We start from the raw sequence: 27,906 nt of genomic DNA on the forward strand, positions 1-27,906 counted from the left end.
TGAGTGAACGAAAGTTCAAAGTGGTTGATGGGGTGCTAATAAAGCAGGCTGCTTCGCCCGGGATGGTGCTGAGCTGGAATGCTGCTGGAGCTTCTCTCATTCAGATAAGTGGAGAGTATTCCATCACACTCCTGACTTGTGCCTCAAAGGTGGTGGAAAGTTTTGTAGTGTCAGGAGATAAACTACTTGTTGCAGAGCTCCCAGACTCTGACCTGCTCTTGTCACTGCAGTATTCATATTGCTGCTTCAATTAAGTTTCTGGTCAATAATAACTTCCAGGATGTGAATGGTGGAGGCTTCAGCAATGCCTTTGAATTTCAAGGAAGGTGGCTAGATTCTCCCTTGTTGGAGATAGTTATTGCTGGTCACTTGTGTGGTGCAGATGTTACTTGCTACTTATCAGTCCAAGCCTAAATGTAGTCCAGGCCCTGCTGCAATGAGGTGTCACATAAAAGGTTACTACACAAAATAAAAGCGCAGGCTTTTGGGTAAATGTATGAGCATGGATAGAGGACTGGCTAACTAATAGGAAAGAGAGAGTCGTGATAATTGGGTCATTTTCAGATTGGCAAACTGTAACTAGTGGGGTGTCGCAGGGGGCAGTGCTGGGGCCTCAACTATTTATATCATCTCATTTATATTACCATATTAATGACTTGGTTGAAGGCATTGAATGAATTAGAGCCAAAATTGCTGACAATACAAAGATAGTTAGAGAAGCAAATTATGTGAAGGACACAGAATCTACAAAGGGAAACATTTGGCAGATTAAATATAATGTGGGAACATTAGAGGTTGTCCACTTTGGCAGGAGGAACAGCAAAGCAGAATAGTATTTAAATGGAGAGACTTCAGAATTCTGTGGCATCAAGGGATCTGGGTATCCTCATATATTATTCACAAAATGTTGGCATGCAGGTACAGCATGTAATCAGGAAGGTTATGTTGGCTTTTATTACAAGGAGGGTGGAATAGAAAAGTAGCAAAGTCTTATTATAAGACTACGTACAGAGCGTTGATAAAACCACACCTAGAGCACTTTGCACAATTTTGATTTCTTTATTTAAGGAGAGATATACTTACGTTGGAAACAGGTCATAGAAGGTTCACTAGGGCAATTCCTTGGATGAGGGGGTTGTCTTATGAGGAAAGGTTGAGCAGGTTGGGTGTATGCTCATTGGAGTTTAGAAGAACAAGAGGCGATCTTACTGAAACATACATAATTCTCAGGAGATGCGACCGGGTGAATGCTGAGAGGATCTATCCCCTTGTGGGCAAACCCAGAACTAGGGGGCACAGTTTCAAAATAAGGGGTCTCCCACTTAAGATGGAAGGAATCTCATCTCAGACAGTTGTTAATCTTTGGAATTCTCTTCCCCAGAGAGCAGTGAAGGCTGGATCATTGAATTTATCCAAGGTGTGTTAGACAGATATTTGATCTACAAGGGAGTCCAGGTTTATAGAGGGCAGACAAGGGAAGTAGAGTTCAGGCCACAATTAGATCAGGCACAATCTTATTGAATGGCTGAGTAAGCCCAAAGGGCCAAATAGCCTACCATTGCTGCCATTTCTTATATTCCTATGTTCATGTGGGCACAGACTGCTTCCGTATCTGTGGAGTTGTAAATTATAGTGAATACTTTGCAAATCATCCCCACTTTTGACCTGATGATGGAGAGAAGGTCATTGTTGAAGCAGCTGAAGATGGTTGGGCTTAGGACACCATACTAAGGAATTCCTGAAGCGAGGGCTAAGACGATTGGCCTCCAAGAGCCACAACTATCTTCCATTTGTGCTAGGTATGATTCTAAAGCAGCAGAGAGCCTTCCCCACATTCCTATTCACTTCAATTTTTCTACAGCTCCTTGGTGCTACACTTGGTCAGTTGCTGCCTGTGTCAAGGGCAGATATGACTTGCCACTTATCAGCCCATAGCTGTATGTTATCCAGGTCTTGCTGTCTGCAGGTATGGACTGCTTCAGTATCTTTAAAACAGGGAGTTGAAACAAATTATTCTTCAAAAAATCGTGTCTTCTTTTACAGTTTACTGGAGATAACTTTGTGGATTTCTCCTATTACTGGACACTGGATACATGAAGTGATAGCTGATCATTCCACCGTAACATTTAGCAACTATATTAAATATGCTCTGGTGCCATCAGGACAGCCAAATTCATCGCTATGGAATATTGGTGACCAGAAACTAATTGGCAGTCAAGAATAATTGTTCAAGAGCAGAAGTGCACCCTTAGTGCACTTTTTATCTAAGACAGCTGTGCAGGAAATAAGTTAGACATACCATTACACCTTTTATCCAGCCAAATCGGACAGGTTCTTCAGCAAACTTATTGCCGTTCGATTGTATCTCCCTTTCTTCTTTGCCAAGTTCATCATCAGGTCTATTTTCATTCGATGCAAGTGGACGCTGTCCCATATCCTGAAAGATTGTACAGTAACTTCAATAATATGGATTAACCAGTTTTCATTCAGTGCACATCTGGTAGAGGAATGAGTGACGTGCAAGAATACTGCTGAAAGAAATAATCCTGTATCCACTCTATATATTTTTTTTAAAACTGCAAACAAAAGCTAAAAACCAGAAACTTGATCAGAAACTGCTGTTCTGAGAGGGTTACAACACAAAATATTACCTTGCTGTTTCTTTTCAAATCGTTCCTGAACAATGTATTTCCAGCATTGTGTTTTTATTTCATTCTCATTTATACAATCTGATGGTATCAAATTAGTCCCCATTCAATGACAGTAACTTATTTAGAAACTCACATTGACTATTTTGAATAAAGATTATAGGCAGCCACCTGCCAAGGTCATATTCACAGCTCTCCTCATGAGCACCTGAAACACCATAATATACAAGGCTACGGACCAAGTGCTGGAAAATGGGATTAGAATGGATAGGTGCTTACTGGCCAGCGCAGACATGATGGGCTGAAGGGCCTCTTTGTGCTGTAAAACTCTGACTCATTCCATGAATAGCTATTTGAATGGCTGCTCTCCAGCCATTCATGCCTCATCTAGACACATCACATGTTTCTTCACCTTGCCTATTACCATTCCTTTTGAACCCATTTGTCATTTAATCTCTCCTGCTCTTCATCCTTATCACAAATCTTCCTCTTTCTCTTGTCCAAGCTCTCTTGCCTCAGTTCTGTTGGAAGGGTCATCGATCAACCTAAAATACTAACTCTGTTTCTCTCCACAGATGCTGCCTGACCTGCTGAATATTTCAGGCATTTTTGTTTGTACTGCAATAGATATGTTGGCCAAAATTCCTTTAAGTTAAGATGAAGCACAATAAAATGTGAATATATCACTGGAGAGTTCCTGTAATTGGTTATTACCAACCTAAACATGGTTTACAAACAGACCATTATAATGGCTACAGTTTAAAAAAGCTTAAAATGTTTCCAGCCAGATAGAACCATGTTTACATTATAATAAAAGCAAATTACTGCGGATGCTGGAATCTGAAGCCAAAAAAGAAAATGGTGGAAAATCTCAGCAGGTCTGGCAGCATCTGTAAGGAGAGAAAAGAGCTGACGTTTGACAAAGGGTCTTCTGGATTCGAAACGTCAGCTCTTTTCTCTCCTTACAGATGCTGCCAGATCTGCTGAGATTTTCCACCATTTTCTTTTTTGGTCATGTTTACATTATGACCTTCCCAAGAACCAGGGCACAAAGCTACCTCCCTACAGTCAGAAATTTAAATATTAATCTTCTTTTTCTGACAAGTTCTGTTATTTCATGTTTCAACTCTCCCAAAAGTTATGCCTTTGTTAGAATTGGGAATTTCACCTTTAAATGAATTGGATAAACACCTTAACAGCAAGTTAGGAGGTAAGAAGAGAGGGAGTTTGGGCTGGGTTTGTCAGAATCTCAGAAGTTGGGAAAAGAGAACAGAATAGAACTAGAATTAGGATTATAGATTTTTAAAACAATTTCTGCTTTGAAGAAAATCATTTTAAACCATACTTCAGCAATAGCCATCACTGGATAACAATCTGATATCAGTGATCATGCACCTAAACATGACAGAAAAGAGTAGACAACTTGCCCAGTAGCCGACGCAGCAGCACAGTGGTTAGCACTGTTGCCTCACAGTGCCTGGGACCCAGATTTGATTCCAGCCTTAGGTGACTGCCTGTGCAGAGTCTGTCTGGGGCAGCTCAGTGGTTAGCACTGCTGCCTCACAGTGCCAGGGACATAGGTTCAATTCCTGGCTTGGGTCACTGTCTGTGCGGAGTCTGCACGTTCTCCCCGCGGGTTTTCTCTGGGTGCTCCGGTTTCCTTCCAAGGTCCAAAGATGCGCGGGTTAGGTGGATTGGCTATTCTAAATTGCCCCTTAATGTCAGGGGGACTAGCTAGGGTATATACATGGGGTTATGGGTATAGGGCCTGGGTGGGACTGTGGTCGGTGCAGACCCGATGGGCCAAATGGCCTCCTTCTGCACTGTAGTTTGAGTTTGCACATTGAGTTTGCACATTTTCCATGTGCCTGCATGGGTTTCCTCCGGGTGCTCTGGTTTCCTCCCATAGTCCAAAGATGTGTAGTAGGTTAGGTGGCAAATGCCAGGGTAATGTGGATAGGGCAGAGGGGCGAACCTGGGTGGGATGCTCTTTTGGAGGGTCAGTGCAGACTCGATGGGCCAAATGGCCTCTTCCTGCACTGCAGAGATTCCATGGTTCTATGAAACTCACTTCATCAGAAATAAAACTTTTCAACGGACTATAACTGGGAATCTGAATAACTGACGCTTGGAAGGTTAGCATTTGATTAGAATAGTCACAATTTGCACAACAATTAGATATTTAAAAGGGGGTGGGAGAGTGTTAAAGTCGGGAGGGATAGAAAAGCTTGAAATAAAACCTAATTTAAAGGTGATTTTTAACTGGACAAAATAAGCTTGAAGCTCGTGAATTAAAGAGGAACTGAAAATAAGAAAACTATACTGAAGGATGCAATTTAAAATGTTAAGGGGGGAGAGGGGGTGTTGTTTGAATGAACTAGAGTTTGACAGTCTTATAGCTGTGTTTGGATAATCCACTCTGACTGGAGCTGAGATCAGATCCAAGTGTGGAGGAGATGAAAAGATGGCCAGGTTTGAAAGTTACTTACCCTGATGTAGCAGCGGAGATCTGCCAGGGTGGGTCTGCTTTTCCCCTCCTCCCCAGGTGCCCGGGTGTTGGCATAGTGGTGATAGCTGGGCACGGCATCCAGGGTGTTGTAGCCGAAGGTTCGGAGGTGGAAGCTGCTGCTTTGGGTCAGGTTGCTGACACTCAGGCTGTCGTAGGTGGGCTCGGGTGGGCAGTAGATGCTCTTGGTGTCCTCGGCATTGCCCATGATGGTGAAGCGGCCCAGGGAAATGCCTCTGCTGGCCGAGCTAGGGAGCTCCAGCGAGCTCTGGGAGATGGTGGGAACTGCCATGGAGAAGCGCCCCGCTCACAGCTGTGTGGGGGACGGGGTAAAAGGAGGAATTGAACGGATTCTGAACCACAGGTTTTTTTTATAGGAGAGGAACCGGCAACGGACGGAAATTAAAGCGGCCCCACAGGCCAGGGGCAGTGGGGACTGGAAAAAGCCAGCGGGAAGAAAGTTTATGATAAAAGTCAGCTACAATCTTCGAGCATTATTCAGATAAACATCTCCTACATTAAACCATTAATGGGCTGTTAGTGTTCAAACTTGTTTTTGCTCAAACTACTTCGGGAAGAAGGGGGATAATTACTTCCACCGCCCAAGGATATTGAAGCAGTTTTGGAAGAAATCCATTAGCCTCTCCTCCCCCCCCCCCCCCCCACCCCTATATGAAAGCATTTCCGATACAACTGCTCAAATAGCAGCTCTGGAGATGGAGGTGTGGAGAACAGGTGCATATACAACTTTTGTGAGGTGGGGGGAAATTGGTTTTAAATAAGCTCCCCCAAAGAAATAAACTGCATTTAAACAGCGCCAGAACGCCTCCAATTCTCCTTTGCAGCCATTGAAGTGTCTGCCGCAGTTGGTAAACTCACTGCCCAGTTGAGGAATTATTTTTGCTCGGACATGCAGCAGAACCCACCACACCCCGAGTCTGCAATCTGAACGCGAAGGATAGCCATACATACATTCTCCGGTTCTCCCAACGTTAGGGGTGGGAACAACTTTCCCCTTTAAGAACAGATTCCCCATATACAGAGAGCTTAGCTGCAGGATGGTGAGCTTAGTAAGACTCAAGAGTTTCCCAAACATATGGAAATGTTTACAGGCTTACTTTATGGATGGTATTTCCTGTGCTGGTTTGGTTGGAGCCATAGCATCCAAGAAGAAAGCATCACAATTCACTATAAAGGGCACCATCTTGTACCCAACAGCAGCTATTGACTGGAGGTGAAAACCTGGCTCTGGCTGCTTGCCTCTCTATAACCCAAACGATGGTGAATGTGCAAAGATGCAAAATGCAAAGATGTGTGGGTTAGGTGGATTGCCTATGCTAAATTGACACTTAGTGTCAAGGGAATTAACAGGGTAAGTACGTGGGATAGGGTTTGGGTGGGATTGTTGTCAGTGCAGGCTTGATGGGCCAAATGGCCTTCTTCTGCACTGCAGGGTTTCTATGATTCTATGATTACTAAAGCTCAGAGATTAGTAAAAGCTGTAGTCAGCCTCAGGTCCTACCTTCATATATTTAACCCCATCATTTAGAAGTTATTTCCAGATCATATTAAATGTATTTCAGAACTGGGATAAGCATTGACACAGCTGGTAAGAAATCAAAATGTATGAGGGGGAAAGCAATGAAATCTAAAAGTTTGGGGACTGGGATCACATTTCCTATTTTCAGGGAGTTGGGTGGAATTTTCCAGTATTTTTTCAGTGTCAGTCCCGGTGAGAAAACTGGAGAGAATCCCGCCAGTGTCAATGATGGGAAAACTCGTCATATATTCAACCTCAACAAATGTATTTTCCTCCACGTGAGTCACACCATGCTCGTGGTTGCTTGTCACTGATTCGCTCGCCCAGGGAAAACTGAATCTTAATCCCTGAGGCATTCCTTTAAACCACCCAACACCCCCCTGCACTTGTTCCAACTCCAGTCAGGGGGATGGCTGCCAGGATGACAGCACCATGTTTCACAGAGGGAGCCCTCACCAAACTTCTGGACGGTGTCAAGCAAAGGCGTGACATCCTCTACCCACGATTGAGCAGATATCCAGCAAATAAGGTCATCAACCCTCGCCTGGGAGGCTGTGGTGATAGTGAGTGCCAGTTTGCTCAAGAAGATGGGGCTACACTGCCAAAAGAAGATGAATGACCTTCTTCGTGCAGCCATTGTAAGTCTGCCTCCCCATCACCCATTGCATCCCTTAACACATCCCTCACACCTCCATGATGATCTCACTTGCAGTCACCTTATAGGGTCCCAACACTGGCCATGCTGTTCTCCTCCAGCCCCCCCCCCCCCCCCCACACCAACCACCACCACCAGTAGATAATCTGCTCCTTATATCCCTGCTCCTACTCATCCAGGCATACCAGACTTTGTTCCCATTTGATCAGTTGTCCAGTGGGCTGGTGAATGGCAGATGGAGTTAAGTTGCCAGGTGATGCATTTTGGTAGATTGAATGCAGCAGGACCTACTCAGTTAATGGTAGGGCATTGGGGAGAGTTAAAGAACAAAGAGATCTAGGAGTACAGATTCATACCTCCTTGAAAGTGGAGTCACAGGTGGACAGAGTGGTGAAGGTGGCATTTGACATGCTTGGTTTCATTGGACAGGATGTTGAATACAGGAGTTGGGATATCTTGTTGACGTTGTATAAGACATTAGTATAGTAAGAAGTCTCACAACACTAAGGTTAAAGTCCAACAGGTTTATTTGGCAGCACTAGCTTTCGGAGTCTCAGGCTCCTTCATCAGGCTCCTTCATCACCTGATGAAGGAGCCTGAGACTCCGAAAGCTAGCGCTGCCAAATATACCTGTTGGACTTTAACCTGATGTTGTGAGACTTCTTATTGTGCTTACGCCAGTCCAACGCCGGCATCTCCACATCAAGACATTAGTATGGCTACACTTGGAATACTGTGTACAGTTCTGGTCACACTATTATAGAAAGGATATTATTAAACTAGAAGCAGTGCCGAAAAGATTTACTAGTATGCCACCGGGACTTGATGGTTTGAGTTATAAGGAGAGGCTGGATAGACTGGGACTTTTTTTCCTGGAGCATAGGAGGCTTAGGGGTGATCTTAGAGGTCTATAAAATAATGAAGGGCATAGATCAGCTAGATAGCCAACATATTTTCCCAAAGGTAGGGGAGTCTAAAACTAGAGGGCATAGGTTTAAGGTGAGAGGGGAGAGGTACAAAAGGGGCAATTTTTTTCACACAGAGGGTGGCGAGTGTCTGGAATGAGCTGCCAGAGGTAGTAGTAGAGACGGGTATAATTTTGTCTTTTAAAAAGCGTTTAGACAGTTACATGGGTAAGATGCGTATGGAGGGATATGGGCCAAAATGCGGACAATTGGGACTAGCTTAGTGGTAACAACTGGGTGGGACAAGTTGGGCCGAAGGGCCTGTTTTCATGCTGTAAACTTCTTTGACTCTATTGACCCAGCAGGACACCCACCTACACTCTCCCTGTCTAATTGCAGGACAAGCTCGAGCACAACTGGCGGGAGCAGACACAGCCTGTCGGAGTCATGCCTGAGCTATAAACCCTAACACCCTTGAGCTGGCTAGTGAGGAGCAGGACCGCACTGGTGCAGAGGGTGAGGAGGAGGCGCCAGACAGAAGTGACAACTCTCAACACATACAACCACGGTGTAGACGCACGTGAGTTAACTTTCTCCCACCAGTCTGCCCCCGTGATGCATTAATGCCATCTCACTCCCCTTGAAGGTCAGTTGACCAGCCTGGGCCATCCTCACGCGCTCTGTAGACCACAGACCTGAGCAGGGAGATATCTCAGTGATGAGTATCCATGAGGTGTAACAGCTGTCACCCGCACCCTCCACTAGCACAGATACTCACACCACGATGGGAATAACTAGTAGGCAAACTTCTGGGTCACTCACTGGTGAGCACCTCACAGCTGAAGATCCACAACAGGTGGAGGAAAGTACATTCCATGGATCCGGCACTTGGAGCGATGTAGAAGTCCAGGACTACTCTGCTGAGCCCCAGGTCAATGAGATGCCCCTGGGCCCGCTCATCCCAAAGCTGCTGGAGCTACAAAGGCAGAGTTGCGAGTACCAGGAAGAGATGACAGCATCTCTCCTCGGAGGGCAAGGTTGACTGGAGGAGTTCTGTTGCCTTCTGTCTGAGAAGATGGTGCTGTCACTTCAGCACAATGAATGAGGCTAACCCCTGTGAAGGGGGTGTCTGCAATGGAGACTTTGGAGACAACGCCTCTACTTTTTCAGTAGGCTAAGGAAATTCGGCATGTCCGCTACGACTCTCACCAATTTTTAGATGCACCATAGAAAACATCCTTTCCGGATGTGTCACAGCTTGATATGGTTCCTGCTCTGACCAAGACTGCAAGAAACTACAAAGCATTGTGACTGCAGCCCAGACCAGCACACAAGCCAGCCTCTCATCCATTGACTCAGTCTACAATTCCCGCTGCCTCGGAAAGGAAGCCAGCATATTCAAGGATCCCACGCACCCTGGATATACATTCTTCCATCTTCTTCTGTCAGGAAAAAAGTTACAAAAATCTGAGATCATGTACTAATTGACTCCCTGTTGCCATCATACTTTTGAATGGGCGTACAATACATTAAGCTGATCTTTCTCTACACCTTAGCAATGGTTGTAACACCATATTTTGCCCCCTCTCCCTTCCTTCTCCCCTATGTACTCTTATGAATGGTATGTTTTGTCTGTGATGTGGAGATGCCAGCATTGGACTGGGGTAGGCACAGTAAGAAGTCTCACAACACCAAGTTAAAGTCCAACAGGTTGAACCCAACTTTCCACTCACCCAATGAAGGGGCAGTGCTCCAAAAGCTCGTGCTACCAATCAACCTGTTTGACTTTAACCTGGTGTTGTGAGACTTCTTACTGTTATATCTGTAAAGCGCACAAGAAACAAAACTTTTCACTATCTCAATACATGTGACAATAATACATCAAATCAAATCAAAAGGACATGCACTCCATGGCAGGAGATGCCCATTCCATGGTTCAGCTCAAGACCTCCATGTCTGAGGGCATGAGCTCCATGGTGCAGGGCTTTGATTGCACAGTGCAGGCACTGGTGGGAATCCACGGGTGTCAGCAGGTTTTTCTGGATTCACTCCAGCTGCTCCTCCATCCCATGGAGGAACCAAGGGGCCTCTAGGCACCCAAAAGGAAGGGGATCAACAGGACTGCAGCCTGGGGCCTTCTACTCAGGAGAACCTGGAAGGGGTCCAGCCCATCTGACATTTCCCTCCCTATTAGCAATGCACCTCCAGCTCTGCACACCAAGGAGGGCAGCACTGCAAACCCTTGCTGCCCAAAGGTAGGCCCACACTCACAAGGTCCAGGCCCCCAGGGGAAGCCTGGCAAAGTCATCTCAGGCAACAGAGCGTGGAAGTCAGCAGACCACCTCAACCTTAGCTTTGGATCCATGGGTACACCTAGATGTAATGGGAAAGTGGAAAATGCAATATTCACCTTGTGGGCATGGGTGAGCCTCGACACTAGTAGAGATAAGTCGCCAATGTAATATGCACTTGTGTTAAAAATCACTGTCACCCCACAATGTCATGTTACTCTCTAGTTATGAGGATGCCAAGGGCTGAAAACATGTTCAGAGTCTGTCCACCTCGTCAGTAAGTGGAGAAACACACTGGGACCCCTGACCTCATAGGAGACAGTAGCAGCTCAGATGTGTTATTCAGCCTCTGCACCCCCAGGTCACCCTATTCAGTAGCAGGTCACATTCAGCCTGTCAGTCAGGAGTCAGACATTGCACAGAGGATGAGAGGAGCATCGCACTGTCCTCACTGCAAGTCATTATCATTCTTCTGCAGTGTCCCATCAATCGCTTTTGTGCCCAATCCATGAGTATAGCCACCATCTCAATGACTTCCTGCAGACGTCACAGTAATGAGTGGATGTCAGACCCCATTGTGGGAGAGGTCGTCACAAGTCCAGGTCATCCCCAAACCAAAAGGCTATGAGGGCATCCCTAGCCCTGCATTCCACGCGGGCCCTGGCCATAGCCCGAGGTCCTTCCTTCATCTCCTCAGTGGGCTGTCGCTCACCTTGCTCAATAACCTCCTCCTCATCCAAGAAGATATGGTGCTCCTCCATCTCTTCTTGGCCCAGCTGCTCACCCCGCTGCAGTGCCAGGTTGTGCAGAGCACAGCAGACCACAATGATGTGGGACACCCTCTGGGGGTGTAATGGAGGGCTCCTCTCCCCCCCCCCCCCCGCTCATCTGATCCAGGCACCGGAATTGCATTTTGAGCAGCCCAAGTGCCTGTTCCATCATTGCATGCATTGACATGAGCTTTGTTGTAATGAGTCTCAGCGGGTGATTGTGTGGCGTTTGCACTGGGGTCATCAGCCACCTGAATGGGTACACTTTGTCCCTGAGGAGCCATCCCTCCAGCCACTGCTCTCCCTCAAAAATGGCTACAATCGGCGAAGGTTTCGGAATGTGGCTACCATGGACGCTCCCCGGGAAATGGGCACACACTTGCATAATGTACATCGCATGGTCACAGCTGATCTGGACATTGAGGGGGTGGTATCCCTTGGGCTTCACAAATGGGTGTTGTTCTGGCAGGGGGGCTCGGTAATGATATGTTGAGGTATTAAAATGAGATTCCTGACCTTCTGTGGCGGGATTCTCGTTACGACACTGCCAAGGGGCCTGGAAAAATTGAGCAATGTGGCCTCATGGTGACCATCATGTTTCCCGATCCTTGTCACCATTTTCGCTGACAGCTAACACGGACTGAAAACCTCCCCTACGTATTTGGATGGATTGCTTTATTGAAATGTTTCCTGGGTATAGCTTTTCTAAAGACTGACCTTTATTTCTTTATGGCTAGTTTGAGTACTTTTCCTTACTCAGGAAGGCCAGTTAGAAGAGATAAGCCAGTAATCTATCATGTCGTACAAGTACTGAACCGGAGCTAATTTGCATGGGAACAATGTGAAAATAAACCCTGTAACCCTGTGCAATTGGCCTTTAGGAAGTCGGGGTTAACTGATTTTGTGTATTCAATGCTGCAGGGTATTTGAACTACATATTCAAAAATTGTAGCAATTAAGAAATAAAGCAGTGGTAATATTTCCTGTGAACTGATTAAATAGGCATCTATTTTCTTCAATTCTGCATCAGTATGTGGTTAATAATAATGGCATTTCAAAGTAAAAATATAGAACAGCACGGTGGCACAGTGGTTAGCACTGCTGCCTCACAGTGCCAGGGACCTGAGTTCGATTCCCGGCTTGGGTGACTGTGTGGAATTTGCACATTCTCTCTGTCTGCATAGGTTTCCTCCCGGTGCTCCGGTTTCCTACCACAGTCCAAAGATGTGCGTGTTAGGTGGATTGGCCATACCAAATTGTCCCTTAGTGTCAGGGGGACTAGCTGGGGTAAATGCATGGGGTTATGGGGATAGGGTCTGGATGGGATTGTGATCGGTGCAGACTCGATGGGCCGAAGGGCCTCCTTCTGTACTGTAGGATTCTGATTCTACAGTTCAAATCAAAAAGATCTTTAAAATACTTTTGAAACTCTGAAATTTAATTCTTGCAAACCTACCCCCAGCCCCAAATTACTTTACAACTTTAGCTATCAAATAAAATTGAAAAAAATTGTGTGTTAATAATTTAACAAATTTACATAGGATAGTTCAAATTCAATCTTTGGATATGAGCATCCCAACTCCCTTAGGGTGGCAGTGGTGAGCTGCTTTCTTGAACCACTGCAGTTCCTTCTGGTGTCGGTAGACCCACAGTGCTGTTAGAGAGCGAGTTCCAGAATTTTGACCTCGTGACAGTGAAGGAACAAGCGGTGTTTCAGATCAAGATGGTGCATGGTTTGGAAGGGAACTTGAAGGTTGCAGTTTCCCATGCGCCTGCTGCCCTGTTCTAGGTGGCAGAGGTCACAGGTTTGCAAGGCACTGTCAAAGAAAAGCAGTTTCATGTGACTACGAAATCAAAGAAAAAACAAATCAGGTTCTCATGTTACAGTGCAGTGCTGATAGCATCTTGCCTATAGATTCTAGACAGTAGCCAGAGATGCTTCACCAAACACATTTTCAAGTTGCTTAGAATTCATATAACAAGATTTTGTTTTTGCATTATTTGAATCTTTTTCAGTTAATATATTTTTGGTTCTTTCTATTATAGTTCTTTCTATCTGATAACATTTGGTATGGTTTGGTCATCTGCTACTTTCTGCTACATAAATATGTTTAAACAAAAAAAAAGGAGCAGCAGCTTTCAAATGCAGGCCAGCGCAACCAGCTTTAAACATATTCGAACAGACTCCTACACCATTTCAACTTAAAACTTGAATATTCAGATACAAATAAATCTAGAGATGAAGATAGATTTTTGCTACATTATGGGAGAAATAAGATACATGAATGCGGATTTTTAATCAGTAAGGGGATCAAGGGTTATGGGGATAAGGAGTCAAGGATTATCACATTAGATCAGTCATCATCTGATTGAATAGCGGAGCAGACTTGATGGGCTGAATGGCCTACTTCTGTTCCTATGTCTTATGGTCATAGGGATTACAGTATAATGGAAACATTATTCTCACCACAGGGATATATTGCAGGGAGGCGGGGTGTTGCTGCGTGGAGTGGCAGGACTAGTGCAGGAAGGAACTAGAATATATGGGAATATCACCCCCAGAGAAGGGGGTTGGAAATTTTAATAATGCAAACACTACTGCCCATGAAAGGAGGGGAAAATCAATTTATTTCCAACGAGCTTACTAAAAGTAAAAAAAAAATTAATACCAGCTTATTATTTTACATAAGATTGAATGAAATGGACTTTCATCTTTACAGGAGGGCCAGTGGAAGTAAAGATGATGCAGGAAGAAATAAGCAACTAAAAGATTTTCAAATAAACAGCACAATTACTTGCAGGCAAACAAATTGCTCGAAACAATGAAGATCATGCTACACACTTCCAAAAGGCTGCTCCAAGTAATTTCATTTTATGGTTTCCATCCACACTCAGCTGCTGCTGGCTTTTCCCCATCTTGTCCACTTCAGTTCAATGACTTTCCACCGGACTGCAAAGAGAAGCAAGTCACTGCAACAATCTCCAATTTTTCCACCATGTGTAAGAAACCTGGCTTCCGCTTACTTTCCATTATAAAACTGAGATGGGTAATCCCAGCCTGGAAATTGTGACACACTGCTCTCTAAAGAGGAGATGCATTGCACCACTTTACAATCTGAAAACACGCTCTTAACTTTTCTTAAAAAAAAATAAAATTGTCCAATGTAGAGATTTCCACTTACCCATCTGCCACAGTACAGGGATGTTTTGAAAGCAGTAGATCTTGCACCGAAGACAGTGGTATGACGCAACCCTGGTGTTGTGAAATAGCCGGATCGTAGCAGTTGCTTTTTACCGGCCTGATTCACAACACCAGCTGCTGCACCGATACCTTGTTCTGGCCAACAATGGCACGTCAACCAGCCAGCTTGGCATTTCTGTGAATCTTTCCATGGCAGCTATAAAACGGAGTTATCTAATGTATATTTTATGCAATCAAAATGTGTCTGTTCATTTAACAAAAAGCAGCAAAGAACTTTGCCTAAAGGTCCAACATTACAATCAAACACTTTTCTGTAAATATCTAAAACACAGCAGCAAAACTAAAGATAAAAGCAGCGCTCATTCAAAAATCCTTTAGCTTATAGAAATCCAGCTCCCATTTTGACTTAATTGTCTCTTACACCAGGTCTGCTTTGTGTAAACTTTCCTTCAAAGCCCAAGTCATTTTTAATGATAATAAATAAAGACAACTTAATGCTTCCATAAACTTATACAAGTTTATGCAGTGAGCTGCTACATTGTACAAAGCAAGAAAATTCTGGGTTTGATTTCCAGTTTGAGTTAGTGGAACTTGGATGATGCCCTGGTCGGTGCAAAATTGTTCTCGGCACCCCAGTGTGAGGGTGGGGGTGAGATGGGAAGGGGCATGTTTTCTGCTCCTCTCGTCTGTCTGGTGACTCCTGATACTGCGGCACACAGTGCATGTGAGGACTTAAAATGGCCTTCTCAGTGAGGTACCAGAGGATGGGAGGCAGGGATTTAAAATTCCAGCTCTACATGGATGCGTGTGTCAACAAGGAGTCAATGCCTTCAGGAAGACAGGGAGAAAAATCTGGCAGTGAAAATTGACATACAAAAATTTGAAATTCAGCACATTGGGGTTATTGGTTTACTCCTTGTACCACAATAGATTACTTACTGCGAGTCCTCATACAATGATCTCAACAGTGGCACAGTTGATTGCTAAAGGTGGTGGAAAGGAATTAATGCCAAGCTCCTAATGGCCACTGTTGTGCATTTTACATCTAAATATAAATTTAATAATGACATTAAGGCTGTTCCACCTCAACCAGAAAGGAAATGAGAAATCTTATTTAGGATTATGTTTTTGCATTGAGTTATGTTGACTCATAATGCACTGTGGAAAGGGTGGTTGAACGGAATTGGCTAGGTGTTTGAAAAATGAAATCGTTGGGTCACAGGGAATACCGACGTCGGACTGGGGTAAACACAGTAAGAGTTTTTAACAACACCAGGTTAAAGTCCAACAGGTTTATTTGGAAGCAAATGCCATTAGCTTTCGGAGCGCTGCTCCTTCGTCGAAGGAGCAGCGCTCCGAAAGCTAATGGCATTTGCTACCAAATAAATCTGTTGGACTTTAACCTGGTGTTGTTAAAACTCTCACAGGGAATAAGCAGGGGATTGGGATAATTAGATAACTTTCAAATTGCTGCACAGGCACAAGAGACTGAATGGTTGCATGCCAAAAGATCTGTAAACAGGAATAATATTCAGAAAGAACAATTCCATCACACTTCACATTAATAATCAAGCTGCAGTTCCTAAAAAAATCTGCTCCCAACATTAAGCATATTCACACATATGTGCAACCATAGTGCAGAGAAGCGTCAACTTGAATAATTTCATTTCCCAAGGACGCTAATGATTTCTTTTTTCAACAGCCAGAACTGCAGTGACCATTTTCTATGAACAATTTCTAGGGTAGATAATCCCATTTCTTTCAACAAAATGAATCAGAGCTTCTTCATTTATATTACTGTGGTACCAAAGTTCACAAGAACAGATTTGCCGTTTCTCTCTTATTTGATCTCTTGGGATTCGAATGAATGAAAACAAGATTTTCCAAAAACAAACGTTAAGCAGGAAAGATAATTTTATTTCCAATCTGAAAAATACAAAAAAAGAATTCTGAGTATAAAAATCTATTACTACACCACTGGATTACTGCTCCAGTATAACAACTCCCCACAACTTTGTCAATTCATGAGGACCTCCATCTGCACCAGGCGTGCATTCGTGTCGCCAGCCATTCTATATGGTATCATTCCAGCAAATGTTATCAGGGCACGTGCCTGGCTTCTGAGTTGCTGCAAAGAAAGAAACCAAACAAAAATAAACTGTTAGAGACACTCCATCAGGGCATCTGTCGAAAGGGTTTCCAAATGAAACAAGCTGCTGTTACAAGATGGACTTAAGATACTGCAATTGCAAACACAATTAACAGGCTCAATTGAAAGGAAGTTTTACAATTCACAAAAATTATACCAGCAGCACCACAGCAAGTGTGATTTAGAAACTGTTATTTCTCATGTTCTCTTAAAATGACACTTAACCTGCTCTCTGTTTCCCTGCAGATACCAACATGGCTTCTGGGTTTGTAGCTTCCACACACACACTGGTATCTTTCCCCAGCTCAGATTGGCAAACAGAGATGTCTACCCCACATAAAAGGTCAAAATCAACATAGGCACTCCTTCACTTTTTCTGAAGAGTGATTAGAAGCCTGGAAAAGATTATTGTTCCCCCGCGCACTCAGGGAATGGCGCGTGGTTTTGGAGAGGGAGAAACAAATTAAACCTTTAATTCCTAAACATGACCTTAAGTTTGTTTTCTTTTATCAGGACAAATATTAAAGGCAACACTATAGGTGGGCGAAGCTCAAATGAATCAAAGATCTGACAACAAATTGCACGCACAAAATAACAGCACTACTTGCAAATTTTATGCACCAAAATATATTGTTTTAAATTTATTTAAATTTGTAAATATTGTGAATCTCAAAATATGCAGACTAATGGAGATGGATAATTCTTTCAATTAATGCCTAATATCAACTTTATTCCTTGAATCTGCAAATTCTCTCCAAATTTTATTCTGTCCAATTTTAAATTTTGTCTCACCAAAAATTCAACCTTCCCCCAGGTCTTTTGTGAATCATTTAAGTTTACAAACGTTAATGCTATGATGCCTCTGAAAGCTAAGTTTGACAGATCACCATTACATCACTTGAGGTTTTCCAATGATTTATTAAATCAGCTGGCCCAGTTTAGCATATTTCAACAGCTCAAATAGACAGTAAAATCCTCTACTGACAACATGTTGCTGAATGTAATCTTACCGAGTCTCTGTCCTCCATCACACATTGAGGTCTGGCTGGGGTGGCTGGGCTTGTGCCCTTCAATCTCTTATACTGGGTGAATAGAATATTCATGGTGGCAAGCAGCACTTCAGACAGGTTGTGTCTAATCTGTATAGAACAGATTTACTCATTAGTATTGCCGTTAGTTGCTGTACAATCCCCTCTTACCTCATGTCTCATGGGCAGGTAGACTAAACAGATGAAAGTGGCAGACATTCCAAATTTTTCTGCAAACAAAAGCTTTGTTTTCCATAATGGAAAAAACACTGCACATTAAAATGGTAAAAAACAGTATCACTATCACAGACTATCTTAATGGCCTGCCTTATTCAGTCATAGAGTCATGGAAACAGGCCCTTCAGCCCAACTTATCCATGCCGCCCTTTTTAAAAAAAAGTCTGAGTAACTTTTACTAAATCCTGCCCTGGTTCAATCTACCAAAATGCATCACCTCGCATTTATCTAAATTAAACTCCATCTGCCATTTGTCAGCCCACTGGCCCAATTGATCAAGATCCCGTTGCAATCTGAGATAACCTTCTTCACTGTCCACTATGCTACCAATCTTGGTGTCATCTGCAAACTTACTAACCATGCCTCCTATATTCTCATTCGAATCATTAATATAAATGACAAAACAGTGGACTCAGCACCGATTCCTGAGGCACACCGCTGGTCACAGGCCTCCAGTTTGAAAAACAACCCTCTACAACCACCTTCTGGCTTCTGTCATCAAGCTAATTTTGTATCCATTTAGCTACCTCAACTTGGATCCCGTGAGATTTAAGCTTATGCAACAACCTACCATACGGTACCTTCTCAAAGGCCTTGCTAAAGTCCATGTAGACAACATCAACTGCACTGCCCTCATCTACCTTCTTGGTTACCCCTTTAAAAAACTCAATCAAATTTGTGAGACATGATTTTCCACTCTCAAAGCCATGCTGACTGTCCCTAATCAGTCCTTGTGTCTCTAAATGCCTGCAGATCCTGTCTCTCAAAATATGTTCCAACAACTTACCCACCACAGATGTGAGGCTCACTGGCCTGTAGTTCCCAGGCATTTCCCTGCAGCCCATTTTAAACAAAGGCACAACATTTGCCACCCTCCAATCTTCAGGCACCTCACCCATGACTATCGATGATTCAAATATCTCTGCTGGGGGAGCAACAATTTCCTCCCTAGCCTCCCACAATGTCCTGGGATAAACTTCATCAGGTCCCGGTGATTTATTTATCTTGATGCGCTTTAAGACTTTCAGCACCTCCTTCTCTGTAATATATACACTCCTCAAGACATCGCTATTTATTTCCCCAAGTACCCTAACATCCATGCTTTTTTCAACAGTAAATACTGATGAGAAATATTCATTTAGGATCTCACCCATCTCTTGTGGATCCGCACACAGATGACCTTGTTGATCCTTATGAGGCCCTACTCTCTCCCTAGTTATTCTTTTGGCCTTTATGACTTTGTAGAAGCTCTTTGGATTCTCCTTTGCCTTATCTGCCAAAACAATCTCGTGACCCCTTTTTGCCCTCCTGATTTCTCTCTTAACTCTACTCCTACATCCCTTATACTCTTCAAGGGATTCACTTGATCCCAGCTGCCTATGCATGTCATGTGCCTCTTTCTTCTTCTTGACCAGGGCCTCAATATCCCCAGTCATTCAGGGTTCCCTACTTTTACTAGCCTTGCCCTTCACTCGAAGAGGAATGTGCTTACCCTGAACCCTGGTTAACACACTTTTGAAAGCCTCCCACTTACCAGACGTCCCTTTGTCTTCCCACAGGCTCTCCCAATTAACTTTTGAAAATTTCTGCCTGATCCATCAAAATTGGCCTTGCCCTAATTCAGAATTTTAACTTTTGGGCCAGACTTATCATTCTCCATAGCTATCGTAAAACTAATAGAATTGTGGTCACTGGTCCCAAAGTGATCCCTCACAAACACTTCTGTCACCTGCCCTTCCTTATTTCCCAAGAGGAGGTCAAGTTTTGCCCCCTCTCTAGTTGGGCCATCCACATACTGAATGAAAAATTCCTTCTGAATACACTCAACAAATTTCTCTCCATCCAACCCTCTAATACTATGGCTGTCCCAGTCAATGTTGGGAAAGTTAAAATCCCCCACTATTACCACTCTATTTCCTTGGAGAGAGCTTGATTGAGAACTTGTTGTAACACGAGATATAATGGACCAAAGGAATAGAAGAGAGCCATGAAGCTCTTGACCATAGAACACTATAATGCAGAAATGTGTCATTCATCTCATCCTGTCTGCTTGACTCTGAAAGAACTATCCAATTAGGCCCATTCCCCTGCCCTTCCCCTCCAATGCTGTGCAACTTCTTCCTCAATTTATCTAGTTTTCTTTTCAAAGTTATTAAATTTGTCTCCACCATCTTTTCAAGCACTCCGCCAAACAGAATTTTTTTTTTTTACTGCTCTTAGTGTATATTTTGATTACATTAAATGTCTACTGCTCAAGTTCCAACCTCTACAGAGAAGCCTCTTCAGTAACAATTTAACTTTTCCCCCATTTTCTTTTACATTATCTGAGCAGGAATGCCCAAATGGTCAATAAATGTGTGCTGTAAACCTGTGTCTGAGGGGAAAGCCTAAATTTACTTTGTACAGGACTCTTGTAGCTAGTACACTGGAGATTTTCACCCTGGATGTGTTCCTCAGAACAGAATGGAAAGTCGTTAACCTATGCGACCCTGTCACAATTATTGCAATTTTTTCATACTCTGGATATCAGAAATAAGGTGGAGTCATTCAGATAGAAAGGAATAAGTAAATTCTATGTTAAATTTTGCACCTTTTCAATGTGGCATCCATTTTTGAATTTACTGTACTTGAGACCGCTGCAATGACAAGCCAGGATTTTCACACCTTTTAAAGGATGATTCACAATTGTATTAAAGCAAGCTATCCCCAGTTAGAAAGCTTCTTACCTCATCACTGAAATTTCTGAAAGCTGCAACTCTCTCTTCAACGCTCTCCTGACTGAGAGGAACGAGTTTCAGTCTCTCCATGACCTATATGGGGGGGGGGGGGGGGGGGGGGAGGGAGGGGGGGTGGAGAGAAGGAGGCAGTACAGTTAGACAGACCACCTTAAAAATCAAACACAAGAACATTGATGTTTAGTTGAGAAACTTGGAGAAAGGCCCACAATGCAGGACATTTGAGGCTGGAAATAGTGGGTGGGAAGGTCAGATAATCAAGCAGTGGCTGTGTCACCAAATTTACGTTTTAAATGCTTGATAATAAGAGGAAAGAAAGATCGAGAAAAGGCCTCCCAATGTAATTTAAAAAAAATATGCCTATCAAAGTTATCCTGATCTTAACTACAGAAAACATAACTTTAAACTGGACAGTATGACAGTTTGTTGAATTGATCAGTACTTGGAGAAGAGCAGCAAATCACTGCTGCTCTCCTTAGGCTGCTGTGGAAACTAATTCTTAACCAATGTTTCCGCCACTGTCTTGGGACAGAAACAGTTTCTCAAGCCAAAACTTTATTCAGGACTGGAACATTATTGGTTTAGTGAAGAGGAATAGAAAAATCATAGCATCCCTACAGTGCAGAAAGAGGCCATTCAGCCCATCAAGTCTGCACTTAATCTCTGAAAGAGCATCCCACTCAGGCTCTCCCCCCTCACCCAAACATTGGACGAAACCAGAGTACCTGGAGGAAACCCACACAGACATGGGGAGAACATGCACACTCCACAGGCAGTGCCCCAAGCTGGGAATCAAACCGGGGTCCCTGGCTCTGAGGCAGCAGTGCTAACCACTGTGCCACTTGTATTCATAATTGCCTTTTTCACAACCACCATGCATCTCCAATGCTTTATAGCCAATGAAGCACTTTTTGAAGTCTAGTCACTGTTGTAACGCGGGAATGTTTACTATCATTTAATGAAATGAAAACATAAGTAACTCACATCAATTGCTCTGTCAATATTGCCAGAATGGTACTCATCAAAAAAGGTAATTAGGTCCAGAAGAAGATAGAAAGTGCAGTCAATTGACTTTTCTGCAGCAACTCCCCGATTCCGATATCTAGCAAAAAAGGGAAGTTATCGTAAGGAAACATTATCTGGATGTTAGTGACACTGATTTTGTTATTTCATGGCAAATTCAGCACAGTAGTGATCCAACTTATCTTGTTTAAATCCGGCAATGATTCACATTGTTTCCTTACCTCTAACAACAACTTGTATTTATATAGTACTTTTAATGCTGAGCCAGGATATTCACAGGAGTGTTCTAAAACATGAACACCCAACCACATAAAGCATTATTAGGACTGATGCTTGGTCAAAGAGGCAGGTTTTAAGGAATGTCTGAAAGGAAGAAAAAGGCAAAGAGGTTTGGGGAGAGAATTCCAAAACTTGGGACCTTGGCAACAGCTGAAGGCACAGCCATTAACAGTTGAGTGATTAAAATAAGGACACTTAAGATTCCAGAATTGGAGAAACATGGGTGGTTTGGAGGGGTTTGGGATTGGAGATTAGAGATAAGGGGGCATAAGGCCACAGGGGGATTATGAGAATTTGAAAATTGAGGTGTTGCTTGACTGAGCTCCAATGCAGGTCAGGAAGCACAGGGGTAATGGGGAAATGGGACTTGGTACAAGTTAGGACACCTGGAAGAGAGTTATGAATGAATTCAATTTTATAGGGAGTAGAATGTGGGAGGCTGGCCAGCAACGTGATGCAATAGTCAAGTCTAGAGGTAGGAGAATGAGGATGAGAAAAATATCAGCCATGATTGAGTGGCGGAGCAGACTCGATGGGCCGAGTGGCCTAATTCTGCTCCTATGTCTTATGGTAACAAAAAGATGGATGAGGGCTTTAGTAGCAGATAAGCAGAGGGATGGAATTGGACAATGCTATGGAGGTAGGAACGAGTGCTTTAGTGATGGTATGGAAACTTGGCCAAAAGCTTATCATGGGGTCAAATGACACCAAGGTTGCAAAATGTGGTTCAGACTCAGACAGGAGTCAGTAGTTAGGACCAAATAAAATGTTGGTATAGTTGGAGAAAACCTTTGCATGTTCAGTACTGGATGTCAGATTACCAGTCTGTCAATTTAGAGAGAGTGGAGAGGTCAAGAGATGGTGATGTGATAAAATTTGGTATGATCAGTATACATATACAAAAATGATATTCTGTTTTCAGATGCCATTGAAATCCATAAGAAATGAAGGGGCCAAGAATAGATCATTGCACACACCGGAGCCAACAAGGTGGTAGTCGGAAATCTTTGTAAATGATTCTCTGGTCACTGGTTGAATGCAGTTCCAGCCAAGAACATTGGAGCAGGCTGGTATAGTCAAGTGTCAAAGGCTGAAGCCAGGTCGCGAAAGACAAGGAGAGATAGTTTACCTTTGTCACTGTTACATAGGATGTCATTTGTGACTTTGATAAGAGCCATCTTGGTGGTGTGGTGAGGCAAAAAACCTGATTGGAGAGATTCAAACAGGGAAAATGGGCATGGATCTGGAAGCAGATAACCACTCAAGGACTTTAGGGGAAAAGATGGGAAACTGGATAGAAGTTTACAAAGATAGAGTGGTCCAGGCTTGGTAATCTCCTACAACCATCATATCTCTCTCGATCTTTCGGTTCCTCTGGCCTCTTTTGCCGAGCAGTCACATTTTCAGGAACTCGGAAACCTACTCCAGAATTTTCTCCATTAAATTCCTCTGCCTCATGTTCCATCTTTAAGGCCGACTCTAAACCCAGCTTTCTAAGCATGTCTTTGATTGTTCTAACATCTCCTTCTTTTGTTCAAAGTCTTTTCCTTCCCTCTTGTTGATCATAAGTGCCTCAAACCTTTAAATATTTGCCCAGCTTAAAGGAAAAGATGTTCTCGGCCTGTTGGCTCTGTCCACCCTCCAAAATCTAGACTGTTCAGGATGGCATGTCCTGCTTTTACTCCAGCATTGCCACCACTCCAGGTAATAAAAAGAACAACATCTGGACATTTCAAAAGATTTTACAGCCAATTAAGTATTTTCTAATGCATAGTCACTATTGTAAGTAAGAAACAGTCAGTTGCACACAGCTAGTCCCCTCATGCAGCAGTGTGAACAATATACTCCTGGTCTCTTGAATTTATCTCCCAAAACTATTTTATGCTCTGTGTAACGGAGCTAAGACCGCATTCTACATATTTTTTTAATGAAATATATATCTACCTATATCATCATGGCTACTTCCCAAAACTTTAAAAAGTCATTGTCCAGTTTTAACAATGACTGAAGACAATTCTGGCTCTGATCCTCGAACAATAGGAGCTAATCTGGAAGGATTGAAGGAATTTGTGCCTCACTATCTCTGAAGATATGTGAACAATCCTGTGAATTGCAAAGACCAAATTCAAAGGGAATTATACAAAGGTTATCTATATTTTATAAGCCAGGCCTGGCCACTGGATCTTATTAGTCGGCTAGGACGAACAGTCTTGCAACTCTCCCTTGCAATTATTAATGGTCAGAACATTGACCAGCCCAGGAACCCGGACAAAGGGATATACAACCTTTGACACAGCCAAAGTGGCGAGGTGGGAGTCATGTGATATGACCACTGCCCGCTCAACTCCCTCAGCTGAAGGAGCCTGTAACATTGCCTTGTGCAGCTGCAATGTTCAGCCTGCTATCTTTCCATCAACCAAGCAGCAGTACAGGAGGGCAGCTATGGCCAACTTCGAACATCTGCACCCCCCCACCCCCCCCAACATCTACACTGCTACTACAGGAACTCCTGAACTTCAATACAATTGTCTACAAGACAAATTAATCCCTTTTTGTCCACCTCACTGTGGAAGTCATCTCTACAGGAAAAGTGAATTATCTAGCAATAGTTTTCAACCTGCTGACCTCTGTGAGAGTCGGGTAATTGGACTTGATTCTGGACTCATGTAAAACAATAATTCTTTGCTCCATGGTATTTGCTCTGTCAATCTTACTTTCCCCGTCCCTGTTGATTACACAAATGCACAGAGGCTACATAGTGACACCCCACTCCTGCGTTTTTGAGTGTGCGAATAAATTAACCCTCTGAGTTTATCCTATCTTCGAGTTAGCCATGAGTTTAATAATAAAAAAACTCACACCAAAACTGAGTTGGGAAATACACCACCATTTGTAACAGGGGAACTCCAAATCAAAATGTCTTTCTATTTATGGACAGGTGGTGAGAGGAGAAATCAGAGCTGTTTAAATTAAAACCCCTCCTGTCCGTAATACTCTGTCACAAATCTATTGGCGATTTTTTCCTTTATGCAATGAACACTATGGAAATGCAAGTTATTTTTGGAAGAATGAATAGATTACATTTTCTGTTTGTCACAGAAATTTCTCAATGTCCCAACAGTCACTGGCATAAACCGTTTGAATATTAACACTTACTGATGTGCAATTTACTGGTATCTTTCAAAATCCAGAATCATTTGGCAATTAGCTTCACCACCAAGCCAATATATAGTATCTATATTTTACTGACTGTTTCACTTGCTCTAAAGCTGTCTATATCGACAAGTTAGAAGAACAATATGACATTTCCTGCTAGTCACCTTGCTTTAAAAAATATTAATTCTTAGCCATTTTAAATCAGATAAGTTTTAAAGGGCTGAAAACGCAGTTCACATTATGTTTATGAGTTGCTGGAGATAATTAAACTCAATTGAAGCATGCATGCAATGCATTTCCAAATGAGAGCATGCTATGACGCATTGGTAAATAATTAACAGCCCAATTTTAAATAAGGCATTTTCCATTACCTTGATACAAGAGTTAACATAAAAACTGCGGTGGGGAGGCGATTATGTGGTGGTGCGGGACATGGTGGCGCAGTGATACTGTCACTGGATTAGCAATCCAGAGACCCAGTGTAATGATCTGTGGATCTAGGTTTGATTCCCACCATGGCAGATGGTGAAATTTAAATTCAATAAAAATCTGGAATTAGAAGTCTAACAATGAGCATGAAACCATTGCCGATTGTAGTAAAGACCCATGTGGTTCACTAATGCTCTTTAAGGAAGGAAAGCTTCCAGCGTTACCTGGTCCGGCCTACATGTGACTCCAGATCCACAGCAATGTGGTTCACTCTTAAAATGCCTTCTGAAATGCATTCAGTTCAAGGGCAAATAGGGATGGGCAATAAATGCTGGCCCAGCTAGCGATGCCCACATCCCATGCATGAATAAAAACCCCACTGGTTGAATCTATGCTCTTACCTCTCAGCTACTGAAAGTGCCATGTTTTTCAACCGTTCTTTGTTAGACTGGGGTGCACTGATTTGTGGAATCACAGGACTCAATAGTTTGTTCATCAGCTCCAGGACCTTGTCTGGATTCTGGAGATAGAATGTTAACAGTGTATTAATCTACTGGTTAAAATATTCTACACATACAAAACCTGAAACAAGATTCTGCACGAGGCTGGTTAGGTTTTCTGAGCTGTTTAGGCCAAAGATGATAAACTACCTGCACAGAAAATGACAGACAATGGCTTATGATTATCGGCATTATTGTGATGGTATGGAATTATGAGGCTTCCAATTTTGAGATTAGAGCCACAGGCCTCAATGGCTTGCACAGCTGTGCCCTGTGACTTTCACTGGGGCATATTTTCACTTCTACTGCCTAGTGGAAATGAGGGGAAGAAGTTTAGTTGTCCTCTTTCGCTTCCATTGCAATCAATGAGCATCAGTCAGTCCTCCACTATTGCTGGCTTTCTACTGGATGCAGGTGAAAATTCTTCCCCATTAATCGTAGTTTCATCAGTATAGAAACAAAAGTCTACAGAGTTCACACTGACATCCTTTGAAATAGCAAGACTTTGGATGTAAACTTCTGTTTCTCTTGCTCTAAAGCTGTCTATATTGACAAGCTTGATGGATAAAGTAACCCTAGGAACCGAGGCATTCTTTAACTGGCTGGGCAGAAAATCTGTTTCAGAAATACAGTTTTTGATTTGATTTTCCGCTTCCTTTGTTGTCTTGATCATTGCCATTGTTTGACATTTGTAAAGTGGGAAGCAGACAGCAAACTGGCTTCGTTCCTTGACATCAGTTGGAAAGAGGTGCAAGGATGAGATGTGTGATAATTCTCCCATCTTGTGGGAGTACCTGGCTTCTGCTCTACCATCCCACAACAGGCATATGGAAGATTGAGAGCTGAGCATATGGAGGTGGGAAGGCACAAAACTACCTTCCACTATCCTTTGGCACAATGCATAAGGGCTCCAACTGACTCTGCTGTTTGAGTAGGACTGACGTGTGCTTAACAACTTCACGGGTCCTACTGTTGAAATGTAAAGCATGCTTTCACATCAAGTCACAAAGGATCACAGACATCTGTAACCAAGTGGAAAAGCCCTCATTATAATAATGTGATCCAATTCACTGAAATAGTGGACTCGGTGCTTTAATACTTTATTAAAGCTGCAGGTATCTCCTGGTGAAAACCCTGTAATAAATATGTTACTAACTGAAGGAGATGAAAGGCTCTTTGAATACTATTACATTCAGCATCAAGGTTCAGGCAGACACAAGTAACATCAGAATCAGCTCCTCCTAAAGGCTGTTACTGTTACTGATGGTCTGCCAGATTTGGGTCATTATGCATGGGAAAATTAACGGCTGTGAAAATTGATGTCAGCAAACTTACAGACTCCACGACTGAAATGAATAGAAGTCACTAGTAAATCATGGCTGCTTTCCATTTAAAAACTGTTTAAAAAATCAGTGATAATTGTTCTAGTGGGGCCAAGCACTCAAATTAATGCCAGGGAGTGTGTGCATTTGGGTAGGGGAGACTGCACTATCTTTCAATAAAAATTAAAAGATAAAGGCAGGAGTTTCAGATAGGTCTGATTAATGAGTCAGTCATAATGTGATGTGTGTTCCAACTATTCACAGAGTCGCTCGTCTTGTATGAGACTGTTTTCAGTATTTCCAACCATAGAATCATTGATTGTAATACACAGGATGGCTGACATCAGATGGACCATAAACTGGTCACATCCAACTCACTGTACCAGGGCATTATAAACTAGAATACTTCATGTTTTAAAAAGTGTTTTTGTTTAAAAATCCACATAAGACACATTACAATGCCTCAGTCTCTGGTTCTGAAATAAAAGACATTTATGTAGTTAATACTGGCACAGCCTTAGAGAATAAATA

General features: G+C 43.0%; 2 protein-coding genes across 2 annotated transcripts in view; both read right to left on the bottom strand.

Annotated features, from left to right (window-relative positions):
* The window catches only part of slc12a3 (solute carrier family 12 member 3), a 60,656-nt gene extending 55,210 nt beyond the window's left edge, over positions 1–5,446 (bottom strand). Inside the window, exons 1-2 of the mRNA XM_078211033.1 lie at positions 5,138–5,446; positions 2,300–2,437 (exon numbers count right to left, since the gene is read on the bottom strand). Coding sequence (XP_078067159.1) covers positions 2,300–2,437; positions 5,138–5,446 — 447 coding nt within the window. The remainder of the gene's footprint in view (positions 1–2,299; positions 2,438–5,137) is intronic.
* A 10,954-nt stretch (positions 5,447–16,400) lies between these two features.
* Positions 16,401–27,906, bottom strand: part of nup93 (nucleoporin 93) — a 116,579-nt gene continuing 105,073 nt past the window's right edge. The window contains exons 18-22 of the mRNA XM_078211031.1: positions 25,955–26,073; positions 21,651–21,768; positions 20,658–20,741; positions 17,677–17,805; positions 16,401–16,645 (exon numbers count right to left, since the gene is read on the bottom strand). Coding sequence (XP_078067157.1) covers positions 16,535–16,645; positions 17,677–17,805; positions 20,658–20,741; positions 21,651–21,768; positions 25,955–26,073 — 561 coding nt within the window. The 3' untranslated portion in view covers positions 16,401–16,534. The remainder of the gene's footprint in view (positions 16,646–17,676; positions 17,806–20,657; positions 20,742–21,650; positions 21,769–25,954; positions 26,074–27,906) is intronic.

Source organism: Mustelus asterias, chromosome 4 (genome assembly GCF_964213995.1).
Source record: "Mustelus asterias chromosome 4, sMusAst1.hap1.1, whole genome shotgun sequence".
NCBI lineage: Eukaryota > Metazoa > Chordata > Chondrichthyes > Carcharhiniformes > Triakidae > Mustelus > Mustelus asterias.